This window comes from Phymastichus coffea, unplaced genomic scaffold (assembly GCF_024137745.1).
Source record: "Phymastichus coffea isolate CEN01 unplaced genomic scaffold, Cenicafe_Pcof_1.1 PCOF00014, whole genome shotgun sequence".
Lineage (NCBI taxonomy): Eukaryota > Metazoa > Arthropoda > Insecta > Hymenoptera > Eulophidae > Phymastichus > Phymastichus coffea.
Window position 1 is genome coordinate 1,401,850 of NW_026706825.1, and position 16,272 is coordinate 1,418,121.

Below are 16,272 nucleotides of genomic sequence, written 5' to 3' on the forward strand. Positions count from 1 at the left end.
TGTAGCGTTATGTTGGCACACATGTCTCTTGCTTATGCTGACAAAGTCGGCCATTTTGAATGTTTAGTTAATTTTTGACAGCTGTTTTGCTTGGGTGTGTTTTGGCTTGTTTTCTATTTTTGCCTATTTAAGGACGTTCTCTTGAAAATCAATTTTCTTTAGATTTTCGTCAAACTTCACATATCAGTACTTTTTATCATTATCTACATAATGGTAAAAAGAAAAACATAGGTACCGGTATTAAATTTGGAGATATTCAAGTTCAAAGTTCAATACTTTAACACGTGTTAGATAGGCTTGACTCTATATGACGGTACATTTTCTGAGATTAATAACGCAATTTTCTTTAGATTTTTTTGAAAAACTAGTATATTATTCTAGAGGTTATAACGAATCATATGCAATAATAAAAAACATAGGTACCGGTACTATTTTCGATGCAAGACGTTCTCAAAGTTTGTAACCAGGTGCGTTTCCCGATCGGTCTGCAAGTAAAAACATGGTGACTTGGCAACACCGCATCAGATATATAGATATACATGCCGGCGCGGCGTATTACGGTTGTTCCGCGAGTCCACACGACTCTATTTGCAACGATAACATTTCAAAAAGTTAAAAGTAATTTCCGTTCTTATAACATTCGTAAAGATTATCTACTGTAATTCATTCGTGTATATTGAAAATAACTTAGATTAATTAGGGAATAATTATAAACATATGGGGAGAACACGGCGTTGTTGCCAAGTCGAGCAAATCGTCGCAGAAGACGCTCCTGGTACTTCTGCGCACGAAGCGGCGCTTATTTCATTTATACGGAGCCCGGGGGAATAAGCTGGTCACCTATGATGCTATACGATGAGCACCATTATAGGCAAGAGAACGTCCTTAAAAAAATGGATCAAAGAATCTGTATCAAATTTTTTGTGAAAAACAAAATAAAGAGCACGGACACATTTCGAATATTAACTGTGGCATATGGTGAAAAAAATTTATGAGAAGATGTGAATGACGAAGAGCGTGCCGGACGCCCGAGCACGTCAACAACAGACGAAAACATTAATAAAGTTAAGAAAACAGTATTGGCCAATCGTCAAATCACTCTTAGAGAAGTTTCTGAGGATCTAAACCTATCGATTGGGTCATGTCATTCGATTTTAATCAATGATTTGGAGATGAGTCGATTTCGACTCAATTTCGACCAAAAACAGCATTGCGTTAACATTGCTCAGATGTTGGACTCGGTACGTGACGACCCAAATGTGCTTGAGAGGATCATAACTGGTGATGAATCATGGGTTTATGGTTATGATGTGGAAACCAAAGTTCAATCATCCTAATGGAAGCTGCCGCATGAGCCAAGACCGAAAAAAGCTTGTCAAGTTCGGTCGAACGTGAAGGTTTTGCTCACAGTTTTCTTCGATTACAGGGGCATGGTGTATCATGAATTCTTGTCACAGGGTGGTACTGTAAATATTAAGTAAATTATTTAATATTTAAATGTTATTAACTACTGTGAATTATTAAGTGGAAAAACATCGGTCAAACTCTAAGCTCTACACTGTACAAACAAGCAATAATATTAAAATTATTGAAATAATAAGATATTAATTTAATTTATGCAAATCACCTCTTAAAGCCCACAGTCTGTAAATAATGGAAAATACACAAACAATTATCAATGCCAAACACGTTAAAAGTTTATTTTACAAATTAACACGAATCACAAGCTCATACTGTCGTAAACTACATGTGTGTACATGTGTATGTATGCATATGCTATCTACAATCATCAGCTGTATATCGTCGATGTAGGAAAATCTTCTCTACGTAGTGACTTTCGTCAATTAGGCTTTCTTACTTGTGACAACATCAGCCGAGATGGCGAACACCTTGAAAACAACGTTTGAATTTTGCTTTTAAATTTCTTGAAATAATAAATTATTAAACACTATACCTTAACCGCAGTTAAGAGTTTGTGAAATTGTTTTTGTTTTAATCGATTTTACAGATGCGATCTACTGTTTAATAATTTATTATTTTAAGAAAACTAATCGAAGGTGTCCACTATCTTGCCTGATTATGTTACAAGTGAGAAAGACTTATTGGCTCTATTATTTTTAGGCGTAAGGTCCACGTAAACAGAGCACTAGATTTAACAAACTAGATTTCCTAGTGGTTATCCACTTTTAGAAATTTGTGAGTAAGTTATTTGGCAAAATGGATAGTAGCATCGCATTCTATGTGGAAGAAAATACATTGAAGTGAGCAGAATTTGATGGATTTGAAGACTTGCGATTTGGTTTAAGGTATGCTCGATTGAGTTTGAGTGAGCCAGGTTTGGTAAATTTGAAGGCTTGTGATAAATCATGTTTGCCGATATTTGAGTTGACTGAATATGGAGAGAACTAAATTTGGTGGATTTGAAGGCTTGTGGTTTGGCGGAAACTTTGCTTTATTTTATTTAGATTGAGTAGAGTTTAATGGATTTTAAGACTCATGGAAAGGAAAACACATATTTAATACTACTTTTATAAATTAAACTAGCAAGTGAAGCTAATTCTCTATTTGGAAAGCTCGTTAATGTAAGGCTGATTTCTCGTATTTAATGTGAACGAAGCTTAATCCGAGAAAGATTTTCAGTGAATTTATTTCAAAACAAAGCCATTAACTCAGACTTTTGGTATTTAATTTATTTTCATCGATAAAAAGTAATAAAAATATTGTCGTCAAATTTAAGCACAGCCTGCTGTGTATTAGCAAGCTTGTAAAATTCTTAATATATAAAATCTTTAAAATTGAATATCTCTGGAAAAAATAATGATATTTGAGCAAACTCAACGGTATTTTAAAGAGGAAGACTAATTCTATAAGATGCTTTACATATAATTAATGTTTGTCGAAAAATAACAATGCTACATAACCTCGAACGTGTTAAAAAACGGTATTTTTTGCACTTTTAGGTTATAATATTATGAAAACCTGATGTAATGGAGCATTTTCGAGCCCGGATACGAATTCAGTGACTCAAATTTGTCCGGAAATGACTTGTTTTATCCAATATATATTTTTCAAGTCAGGCTGTGTTGTACTTTCATCGTTCGATACAAATATAAATCGATAATTCAATTTCCAACCGTTGATTTACACGTGTTACACGGGTAATTGCACTTCTTATGATGTAATGGTTCTTTTTCGATGTATGTTTTTGACGCAGAATCTAATGTTAGTACTTATTTTACTGTATAATTTGAATGTACGGTGCTAGTAGCGAAAGACCGTGTTTTTAAGGGTTGGATTTTTATTCTTTTTAGAGGTCTTCTACGAATTTTAAGAAATTTTTCAAAATATAGGCATGTTTTCAAAGTAAAGTTATACAATATATTTTTTTTTAAAGTGGAGTATGTCTTCATTTTCGAAAAAAAACTTTTGAAATTTTTAGATTATAAAAATTTGAATTTGGTACCAAAAATTGTTTAGTTCAAGCATTCTTTCGAGACTTAAAAACTCTTACAAAATTAAAACAGAAATTTTTTTCTAGCTCCGAAATTGATCTAGATATCGTTAAGAAAACCCAAAACACAAAATGAGGTTTCATACTACCTCAGGTTGATATAGAGGTCTAAAAATTTAGCAAAAAGGGTTTCTGAACATGCTAGACATAATGGCCTATTCATTTTTCCGGGGGCTTAAAGGGCATTTTGACTATCTTATCCGGCTAGACCCTTTGACTAACGTAAAGAGCTTCATCTGTTTGTCAGATGAAGTATTGCGAATGGCGCATTGCAAATATTGCGAATAAATGAAAACAATAAGTCAACGAGTCAAATTTGATCGGTTTAGATATGTTGGCCCAATATTTTGTTCGCATTACATTTCCCAACAAAAATATATTAAAGTGTTTTTTTATACAAGCTTTCAACGATAATATTTTGCCGAAATATCAATATTTGTTCAATCCTAACATTTTAAAAAATTGCTCATTATTACAAAAAATGTACCCCGTTATAATATATTTGAAAGTACACTGTTTGTTATAAAGAAATTTGAATAATATAATTGATATCGTAAGCAATTCAAACAGTTGTCTCGTGCATGCGTCCACTTGCGGAGTTTTCTGCGGGTGCTGATTAGTTTTATAACGATGTTAGGACTCGATATTTCGACCCGTTAGTATAAAAACTGAGGGTTAGTCTTAGGGGAAATACGCGAAGGGCGGACAGCTCGGTGCAGGCAAGCGCGCCTAGTACGGCGGCTCAGCTTCTTCATGGTAGTCCAGCTCCTATCCAAGGTCGAGAGGTGTAACGATAACGGTTAACGATAGGTCGTATCGTTCCGTAAGCAGAGGAGGTTAGCGGACGTAAGATAAATAATGGCAGACAAGTAAAAATAAAGAAATTTATACAAGAATAAACGCAGAACAAGTGTAGATGGCAGCGAGGTAGGTAGAGAGAGAGAGAGAGCAGGGATAGCGAGCCTTGTAGCGAGGACAAAGAGAGAGAGAGAGAGAGAGAGAGACAGAGAAAGCAGGGATAGCGAGCTTTGTAGCGAGGACAAAGAGAGAGATAGTTACATGACCTGTACTCACATTAACGCAGCCCTTGCCGTCGCTCGATCTCGCTGCAGGCACACGGGTAGCTTCTTAGCAAGATGCCAACGCGCTCGATAGGTTGCATCGCGGAAAAACGAAACACCATCAGCTACCGAAAGAAAAATAGCGGTGCTCGTACGCAAGTCTTGCGTCTCGTTCTACAGAATCCTCGCATCAATCGGCGCGCACGTGTCTCTTCACTACATTTCTCTCGATGGTTCTCTCTTTTTTGCGCGCACTTCTCTCTTTCTCTATCTCTCGCCAGCTCTCTTATTTACCTTGCGCGTCAGCTATCGGGAATAGCACAGTACAATTTTATAATGTTACAATTAGAAATATAATGTTACGTAAGATGGGAGAAAGATATAACGAGTAGCTATCGCACTCATTATAGTGTATGTATATTATTTAAATTTCTTTATAAAAAGTAATGTATTTTTCAAACATATTATAACGGGGCAAAGTTCTTGTAATAGTGATCAATTTTTAAGATGTCAGGATTGAACAAATATTGATATTTGGGCACAATATTATCGTTTAAATTTTGCATAAAAAAAAAATTTTGTGGAAAATATAATGGATGCCATCGGTTGTTTTTTAATTTTTTGCAAGCAATAATTCAACAATGGAAATTTGGAAAATTTTTTGCCAACTTTGAAAGTTTGCCGAATCTGGAAATAATCTTACAAAAATTTGAGTCAAAGCAATTTTTAGCTATTATCAAACTCTATCTGAATCACCGGTTGAAAAATTATTTTCATCAAAACCGACATGCGTACGGGCATTTTTTCCGGGAAGTGACAGTTTTTTCCAGAACTATTTTTTTTACAGATAATAGAAGATCATCTAGAATTAGAATTAATCAATATAACATAGAGATATCAATTTATACATACGGTGATTCTGAAATTTTTGATGAAACTTATATCACTGGATTCGTCTTGAAAAATTATTTAAGATAAAAAAATTAAAAAAAGTTTTTAGTAATTAGGTACTGACATAATCAACTTCACAGAAAGCCAATCAGCGGCCGGCTTTAGAATGTAGAATGCAGCTTGGCGAGCGCGGAGCGGCGTGAGAGCTGACATGCACGCGCCGCAGTCAACTGAAAACGATACTCAACTATATTTATGCGCGTAATGAATTTTGCTGTCTAACTGCAATTTTCAGTAATTCAACAATGACTTGAATTTACTTGAATTATTTTATTCGACATCAAGTGACGATTTAGGATGATGAATTTAAGTGAGTCGACAATACTAGCGTTTTTAAAAATTATGCTACATAACGGAATACAAACTACGCTATTCATAGACAATTTGGAAAAATACCATATATTTTATCTTTTGTTATTTGCTAATGATTATAAAAATACTTTCAATAAATGGTTCAAAAATTTTTTATTTCTAAAAATATTTGGTGTTATTTTTGAATAAAATAATGCAAAATAATAAACTAAAAGGCACAAGTTAATAAATGAAATTAAATTAAATGCACGAGCTTGCTTTCTGGAGCGTGCGTAAATCGAGTCCTCACGCATGGAACATCGAAAAAATACAAGAACAGTACTGCTAACGAATATCATATTAGTTAGCAATATGACAATAGTACAAGTAGAGCATACTATACTTTATTCACGCATACGATTCATGCGTATTTATAAATTCTATGGTGTGAATTGTAAATAACTAACTAAAATTACAAGTCACTTTATTCTTGATACGGGTGTTTTAATAAGCACAATTACAGGAATAACGATAAGTGAAACGTTCGTTTTAGTAAGGATTACTTTGGAAAACATAGCTTAGTTAGTTTTGACATAAATTATGTTATTTATTTTAACTTTTTTTATTTTTATCTAACGTAACATCATAATAATCAATACTAATAGCAATACTAATGTACTAAAATTTAAGAAAACTATGTTATTTAAAAAAATAATTGCATAATGCATACTAGAACTCACAGAAAAATGCAGTTCAGTCCTATCCTAATTATTCATTCGTTTAAACCTTTTTTTGTTGTCGTTTATTAATTTATCGCGTGAACGTGTTACTATCCGTGGTCACGATGCACGTACAATATACCGCCGCGGAGTATACCGATATGATATTATATCTTGGTTGAACGAAAGGTAATCGTGAAGAGGCAGCTCGGGAATACCATCATCATTTTGAGCGTATAAGAGAGAATATGCCCACACCTAAAATTATTACGGCGACGGGACAAGGGTTACGCGAGACAAGCAACACGACCGTGCGGAATCCTGACGGTGGACGTGCAAGAGAGCTACGCGATGCCCTGCACCATCCGGTAGTCGAAGTTTTTCACCGGGACCCAACTAACAGGTTGTGCAACGTTGCCCATGAAATGCGGGACAATTTTGGCATGAAATGCTCGTACAGTACGGTACAGCGGATCATAAAAGACGACGGACAACATCCTTACCATTATAGGCGCGTTCAGGAGCTTGGTAAATTTTGATGCTAATTATTTAAAATATGAATTCATATAATTTGGATCCCACAAACCAATATTTTTAATTAAATTATTAATTTAAAAACCTGTCATTTTATAAGCAAAAACCTAATTCAATAAGACGCGGAGACGAAAATTATTGATTATCAAAAGCAAAGGGAAATATAAAAATGAATATAAATAAATTTTAAAGTAGCGTGAAATGACAATAAGGAAATCGTAGCTAATGTAAACTTAAATATCTATTGCATAATCGTTTACACCATTTTGTTTGAATTTGTTTTCTTTTTCAAGGAATTTTCGGGAGTCGGCTCGGCGACACTTGACCGTACGTTCGTAAAATTCGAGAGCGAAGGCTTTATCAGAATTTGTATCGGCTATGAATCGTGGGACAAAGAGAGAAAAATTGAAATCGAATCACACTACAAGTATGTTCGAATGAAAGTCGAGACGTACGGGCACACATCATCGTCGGCACCAATTTCGATTTTGAAAACAATTATCGTAAGCTTATAGCAAGCAAAAATCAATTAAAACTATACTTGGCCGTCCGGAATAATCTCAATTACAGGATTCAATTTTTTAATATAATTTAATAATATAATATAATTTTTTAATTTTAATAAGTGTATGGTTCGCACACGTACGAGTGTACGCAGGTGCGTGGTTGTATGCGAGCTTACAACTACGTGTGTACTACGTATTGTTCGCGAGTATGTTTGTATTCACTTAGCGTTCGTTGCCACAAAACATATATTGAACCATTTCCGCCCGAATTTGGGTTCGTATTTCCCGCTGCTGCATCTTACATTATTTGACGCCAAAACACTAAATTCCGCCAGATCAAACGACTTCCACAACACTAAGGAGAACATTTCGATGTCAGTGAATGCAATACACTAACCGCGTTTTATCAATTTTAGGTTGGATAAATAATGTGAAGTTATCGTTGCTGGTAATTTGTTAGTCTTTTACACCGAATTCGAATTTCATTAATGTTTCTATTAATTTCGTATTTACTCGTTCGCTTATATTCATATTTATTTCACTCGGCTTTTTTCCATGAATTCTTATTAAAATTAAACATAATTTTTGTTATGTAAAGGTTAAATCAATTTATTGTTGTCATTTGTAATGAGTATATTATAAAAAAATTGCTACAATATGCAGTCAGTAATGTAGTACGCAGTGGCAATCGAGTTGAGTAACGCTATCACAAATTGATTAGTATGCGCGCGTCAATTTGCCTACTCCGTCATGAACCGCCGCCGGGCGGCCCGTCAGCTGTAATCAGCCGCTTATTGGTTAACATTGAATCGCGATTATTTATCTAATTATAAGGAAAAATTAATTGTGCCATTATATTTAATTTTTTAAGACGAATCCAATGGTACCAAACTCTTGAATCAACCTTATAGGAGCGATTTCCTCGGGGTAAGAGTGCGAATTTCAAAAAAACAGTTTCTTTACAGCCCCTTGAATATTTATTGAGATCAAGAAAATGTTATCGGAAATTCGGAAAATTGAAAATTGAAGGGTGAGAGGCGCCTCTGGGGTATAAAAATCGCCATAAGGGTGGTTTAAAAAATTGCAAAAAATAAACGAGTAGGACCATTCAATAGAGCTTATTTAAATGTGCTTATTACCTCCTTTTGGATTTCAAATTATTAACCTCATTCTCATTATGGATATTTTATATTATAGTCGTCTTGCGAGAAACCAAAAGCATTTTTTTTATTCAAGCCGAAAGCTTTAAAACTTACATGCATTTAACTTTTCTATTCTGCATAGCATGCATTACATTTTATAAACTTTTTTCAAAAAGTTATATTTTTTCTGACCGCCCTCTACTTGTCTAAATTTTCTTGATCGCTGTCCGCTTGTTTATCCATATTAATGTATATGAACTTAAACTTTGCATTTAGTCAACATACGTTTAATATTCACATACACGCACGCATATAAAACGTACTACAAATCTATTTGAAAAGCTGATAACTTAAATCGCAACAATGGTTAGGACTCGAGTTGTGATTCAACCATATCCATAGAATTATCTAATTATTATAGAAAATTTGTAGTAATTCCATCTTAAATAATTTTTCGAGATGAGTTGAGTTGAGTTAGCTTTATTTTACTATGAAGTGGGACCCTATTTAGAATCTAATGGTATCAGATTATATGTTTTTGAATAACTATATATTTTTAAAAACAATATATATGTTGGTAATGACTGTTCAGTGAAAATATTATTCAGTTATATGTAAATTCTTATAATCAGTCCTTCATTATCAAAAAGGCCGACTTCACTTTATAAAAATATCGATTCACCACGAGTTGATTCTGGATAAATTTTGAAATTTTTTGAATTCATCATAATGCTTTTATAATGAACACGAACAATATAATTTTATTTTCATAAAAATTAAATGATTTCTGATATTATATGTTTGCACAGAAAATGAAGAAGTGATTAATTGATATAAAAAATTCATCTAGACATCGTACGTTTAATCAGTTTTTAATATAATTCATTCAAATATATATTTATTCCTGGAGAAGTATTTTATATAAAATTCTTTTAGCTAATTATTTTTCAATCGAGTTTTCTGTAAAAAATTTACATGTATAGTTATTTTTTAATAAAAACTATTTTATGCTTTCTGTTAAATTGAAAATTTGCATAGGTTCTACATGGATAGAGTAGAATTGGTATATGAAAATCAATTTGTAAAATATTTTGATTTAGCGACTAACCTGAAACTAATATATGAACACACACACGCACGTATACAGACACACACACACACATATATATATATATATATATATATATATATATATATATATATATATGTGTGTGTGTGTGTGTCTGTATATATGTATCAGGATATAATAGAGAATGAAGACATCAAACTGGATGAAATGTTCGTTGCTTCTCTCATTCACGATCTTATCAAGGTATTAACTACGAAGTTATCGTTTAAATTTTGATTTTTTTCGATACTACAATTAGTTTCACGTTTGCTTATTTATAGGGGATGACATATATTCATGAAAACTCTTTACTGATCTGTCATGGCAATCTTAAATCATCGAACTGTGTGGTTACTTCCCGTTGGGTACTTCAAGTCTCAGATTTTGGTCTTCATGATATGCGTCATTGTGCAGAATCTGACAGCATTGGCGAACATCAGTATTACCGAAGTATGTAAAGCAAAAACAAAAATCTCTTTTAATTTAAATTTTAAAAAATCATCTTTTTGATCAATTTTCATTGTAGTGAAGTATTATCCTTCTCCCCCTGCCCCCACCCGCAGAAGTAAATCGTTACTTCTATGGTAAACAATTTTTGTTTAATAACTTTAACTTGACTTTCGTCAAACGTAAAATTTTTTATTCACAGGAATTCAAATTTATGTTCTGGCGCAATATTGTATTTATTAGTAAGCTTTTTATTAGTAGAAAGAGCTCGGTGGGTTCATAGTCAATTACCGTGGGTCATTACTTTATATTAACCCCTAATCTTATAGCTTAGATTCACTCTGCCAAAGATGAAACTGTCGCTTGCGTATTCTTTCTTTTTAATTCATAGTAATATACAAATTGATTTATTATTTTAGTCGTAAATAAATAAACAAGTAAAACCTCAGCTCCATCAACAAAACAATTTTGTTCAATTTTTGTAAAGGGTCTAGCCGGGTAACATAGTCGAATTTGCCCCCGGCCAATTTGGTATAGTTAGTTATATCATCTTATTGCGTATGAAAAATGGTACTGCTCCACCAATTTTCAGGCCCCTAGACCCATGCGCATGCGCAGAATCTCAATTTTTCGTATTTTCGGTTTTTTGATCATTACTCCTTCAATTTTTGTCTTAGAAAAAAATTTTTGTTTTTCAAATTGTAGGGTTTTTAAAGCCGTACAAAATGGTAAAACTCAAAAAGAATTTAGGCACGAAATTCAAATTTTTTCAGCGCTGTAAAAATTTTAAAATTGAATATCTCAAAACCGAAGACAGACGTATCTCTTGAAAAAATATATTGTATGTATTTTAACTCTAAAAGTATGTGTGAATTTTTTCAGATTTTTAAAATTGGTGGAAGGTGGTCAAAAAAATTAAAAAACGCATTTTCGCTCATTTTTGCATATACCTCGGCTCTATTAATCTGTAATACTTCCAAACAAGCCATTTGATTTCACTTTCACTTACTTAACCTTTTTTCTGTACTATAGGTACGATATAAATTGTATGCAACAAGGTTGGTCAATATTCTGATACTCTGGTGGGCAAAAGTAGCCTTTAATTCAAACTGCTAGCAAAGGTAGTTTTCGTACAGAAATATTTGCAATAAGAAGTTATTTTTATTCAATCTTTATTAAAATAAGAGCTTACGATGAATTATTGAAACAAATCAGGTACTTATCGATAATACTGTACACATCCAATGTACATAGGAATAAAAAATTCAACGTATGATAAAAATAATGATAAGTAAATACATGGTCGCTTTCATTGGAGTGTAATAGTTTAATTATTACTCTACAATATTTTAGTCCTAAATAAGCAGCATAGATTCAACATAACTTATAAAATAAAAAACCGATAGTTTTAGATAATAGAAAAAATGATCAAAATGGTATGTATTATTTGTGGAAATTAATTGTTTTGATATTTACAGTTTTAGTAAACAATAAAAAAAAAGATTACAAAAACGTGGACACTGAAAAAGAATACAATGAACAAGAATACAAGAGTACAATGATTTTCGAATTTACACCGCCAGAGGTCTCTCTAAAGCAAATATCAAACCTCAACTAATTCTTGAACTATAGTCACTAGTCACTAGTCACTGGACACATTTCTACGTACTATCTATAGTATTTTGAATTTGAAAACAATTTCAAAATCTATTCAATACACGAAGTAATTCACATTTCAATACACAGATACTTATTAGATCATTACCAAAATGATAAAATAGTGTTGATTGCATTAAAAATCGTATCGCCAAAACGGAAATCCATTAAAGGTAAGTTTTTCACAAACATATCTGTAAATTATTATATAGTGTATGCATAACTACATACACAATTTCAAACTAGAATAGTATTTTAACAAACAAATGATTAGAAAGTCTATACAGTAATCACTGAACGTAATATTGTAATAAGATTTCCAGAAGATTTTTTTCTAAATTCTAGCCCTTGAGATCCATTTAAAATAAAATAAAATAAAGTTCCAATACATTTATAAACTAGTTTTACATAATATTATCTGTTGAATGACCTTAAAAGTATAGAAAAAATTTTTTATGTTAAACTCATGTACTAAATGTTGTAAATTTTTTATATTTTGCAGACTTCACAATGTCTGGTTCAACTGAAAAAACGAAACAAAAATGTATTAAATGTGAGCTATCTATTAAGAAAATTAGTGGACCAAAATTAATAGAAACTGATAAATTAGCTAATGAGATAACGTTATTTATTGATGGAAAAGCATCCGTTGGTGATATTTTGTGTAGTAAATGTTTTACAGCAATTTCGTTTTTACAGTCAAAAAAAAGAAAGATGCATTGAGAAATCAGCCGTTACAAACGGACAATCAAATATCTGTTAGTTCAACAGATTCAATTTCTTCATCACAACCATCAGCAGATGATCCTAGTTTCGAACCTAAACTACAAACTAAGGAAGAAGAAGAATGTATTGAACTATCATATAGAAGGCCTATTTCTTCACACAAATATTGCTGTTTTTGTGGAAAAGAATCTCAAATTATAAGCATTCCTTTCAAAGCCCGTAAGCAAGTTTTTTCATCACATCGTATTTTCATTCCTGAAGGCAATCGCTGTTGTCCAGAACATTTGATAAATGGCAAATTATATGAAGATGAGATAAAAAATATGAAAATACAATCTCATTCAAGCCTGATTAAAGCAAAAGATTTAGAAAAGCTGCTAGACAATTTGAGTTTAGATGCTGACAAGGAAATTACAGATAGAATTGCTGATTTCAGTCTTCCAGAAGATCGACTTTTAGTTTTTACTGGATTAAATTGGGAAAATTTAATCAAACTACGGGAAATGATGACTTCTTTACGAAATACGGAGATCCGAAGTGTTACTCAAGTGCTAGTTGTCTTTCTTTTCAAAATGCGAACTGGAAATTCTAACAAAATTATTTGTTCGTTACTTGGTCTCTCCCGTTCACAGCAAGTATATGAATTTTCAGCGTCAATTTTTGCTTCCTTTGAACGCGATGTCCTACCAACTCGTTTTGGATTAGGAGCAGTCAAAAGAGAGGATCTGATAAGAGATCATACTACCAGTACAGTTCAAAAATTGCATGGTATAAAAGCTAATACGCTCTTTCTGGTTGGTGATGGTACGTACATTCGTCATCAAAAAAGTTCCAATAACGAATATCAAAAAAAATCTTATTCTGGTCAGAAAAAGGTTCCTCTTTGTAAGCCTTTCACGATATGTGCAACGGATGGGTTTGTTGTTGATGTCCCGGGGCCGTACTATGCAAATGAAAATGATGCAACTATTTTGGATAGGTTATTGAATGAAAATAAGGACTTGTGCAATTTGCTTCGAGAAGGCGACGTTTTTATTCTAGATAGAGGATTTCGTGACGTCGTGAGTAAATTAGAAGAAAAAAAATATCGAGTATTAATGCCTGCATTGAAAGGTCAACGTAAACGGTTGACTTGCCAAGAAGCAAATTGGTCTCGAATGGTCACAGTCTGTCGTTTTGTTGTTGAAGCTGTTCATGGAATTATAGGTCAAAAGTTTAAGATATTACATCACCAATTAGACAATCGATTACTCCCTCGAGTTGGAACTTATTGTAAAATAGCATGCTTTTTTGTAAATGAATTTGGGAAGAGAATAGTATCTAAAATCTCGTCATCAGACCTGGTGATGGATCGGTTTCTATCACAAAATATGCAGGAAAATAGCCTAGCTGAGCAAGCGAAAAATGAAGGATGGAGTCGAAAGAAAACGATATTCAAAAAATTAACGTCAAATGAGCTCACTGACTTCCCTGAAATGACTGAGCAGGATATGATTGTTTTTTTCACAGGCACATATCAGATGCAACAAGCAATTTCATATCTAGCTGAAATTATGACAGATGATAACAAAATTGATGTACAATATTTGAAACAAAAAGCAGATGCGAATTCTACTGAACAAACAAGCAAATCGAAGGAAGAAATAATAAAACTCCAGGTTCGATCTCGACACATTTCTAGGAAGACTTACAATTGTTTCATAGCATACACACCTAATACTATTGGTTATAGTGGTATAAAAAGGTATTGCTGCGAGTGTGCTAATGGGTTGAGAACCATTGGATGTTGCTCTCATGTTGCTGCAATAATATATTACCTTTCACATGCCAGGTATCTATCGAAAATTGTAAGACCTGCAGAAAAACTCACTAAAATTTACGGAAGAGAGGATGTAATGCCAGTTATTGAAGAAGATAGCGAAGAAGACTGATTGATTACTATTGATAAAATTTTGATTACCATGTACATTGGATGTGTACAGTATTATCAATAAGTACCTGATTTGTTTCAATAATTCATCGCAAGCTCTTATTTTAATAAAGATTGAATAAAAATAACTTCTTGTTGCAAATATTTCTGTGCGAAAACTACCTTTGCCAGCAGTTTGAAGTAAAGGCTACTTTTGCCCACCAGAGTATCAGAATATTGACCAACCTTGTTGCATACAATTTATATCGTACCTATAGTACAGAAAAAAGGTTAAGTAAGTAAAAGTGAAATCAAATGGCTTATTTGGAAGTATTACAGATTAATAGAGCCGAGGTATATGCAAAAATGAGCGAAAATGCGTTTTTTAATTTTTTTTGACCACCTTCCACCAATTTTAAAAATCTGAAAAAATTCACACATACTTTTAGAGTTCAAATACATACAATATATTTTTTCAAGAGATACGTCTGTCTTCGGTTTTGAGATATTCAATTTTAAAATTTTTACAGCGCTGAAAAAATTTGAATTTCGTGCCTAAATTTTTTTTGAGTTTTACCATTTTGTACGGCTTTAAAAACCCTACAATTTGAAAAACAAAAATTTTTTTCTAAGACAAAAATTGAAGGAGTAATGATCAAAAAACCGAAAATACGAAAAATTGAGATTCTGCGCATGCGCATGGGTCTAGGGGCCTGAAAATTGGTGGAGCAGTACCATTTTTCATACGCAATAAGATGATATAACTAGCTATACCAAATTGGCCGGGGGCAAATTCGACTATGTTACCCGGCTAGACCCTTAAGCTGGATTTGAGGGTGGAATGGAACGTTAAAAAAATTTTTACATGCTTTTATAATTGAGGTTTCCATTTTTTCGTGCATTGTGACCGCTGTATTGAGCCATCATATTAACATTTTCGAAAAAACCGTGTGGATTTATGAAGGAGAATTGATAAAGAACAATTTGAGTCCTTGATAGCCAAAATCCATCCATGTGAATTATGAAGAGAACTCTGTGCTGGCTAATAAAAACGTCTCACACACACGCACACGTACACCCATACAAATACACTGTTCTGAAATCTTGCAAAAGACTAAATCTGAAATAACGGCAAGAGATGGAGAGACGTAAACGTCTGTATTTACGAAGCCGGTCGATAAAAGAAACAAACGTGTTCCGTCCTCGACCGATGAGGCCACCAGAAGGAAATAAGGACTACAATAGCTATGAGATTCTAAGTCTAAGCAAGATGATACTTCAAAGTATTTTTTATCAATTCCTTTTACTATTGTAAAGTCTATCAGATCTGGTTGCTTATTTAAATCTGTTGGCCAATAGGTTTGCTCTCGAGTTGAAATCACTATATAGTTATTTTTTTGCAAGACTTTACCTCTACTTATTGACGTGGATGATCTTGATCCCCACAATGGATGTTTAACATTGAAGTCTCCTCCTACTATGAAACGATTTCCTTGTGTTTTGAAAGAATGTTTTCCTTTGTTATTGTTTTGTTCGGTGGACAGTAAATAGCTGATATGGTTGATAAGTTTGATAAATTGAATGAATAAATTAAAGTTGAATCAAGCTTTGTGAAATTAAGTAATATATACTATTATGAATTATTTAATGTTTACCTTGTAGTTTCAACTTTCTGACTTGTTTCAACATGTATGGTGTACAATAAAAATGT

General features: G+C 32.9%; 1 protein-coding gene across 4 annotated transcripts in view; it reads left to right on the forward strand.

Moving 5' to 3' along the window:
- LOC131674304 (receptor-type guanylate cyclase Gyc76C-like) overlaps positions 1-16,272 on the forward strand; it is a 1,727,826-nt gene that overhangs the window by 649,332 nt on the left and 1,062,222 nt on the right. For 3 of the 4 annotated variants that reach the window (XM_058952904.1, XM_058952926.1, XM_058952912.1), the window contains exons 10-11: positions 9,956-10,027; positions 10,105-10,273. In XM_058952904.1, coding sequence (XP_058808887.1) covers positions 9,956-10,027; positions 10,105-10,273 — 241 coding nt within the window. The remainder of the gene's footprint in view (positions 1-9,955; positions 10,028-10,104; positions 10,274-16,272) is intronic. The other variant, XM_058952919.1, reaches the window with a different exon arrangement.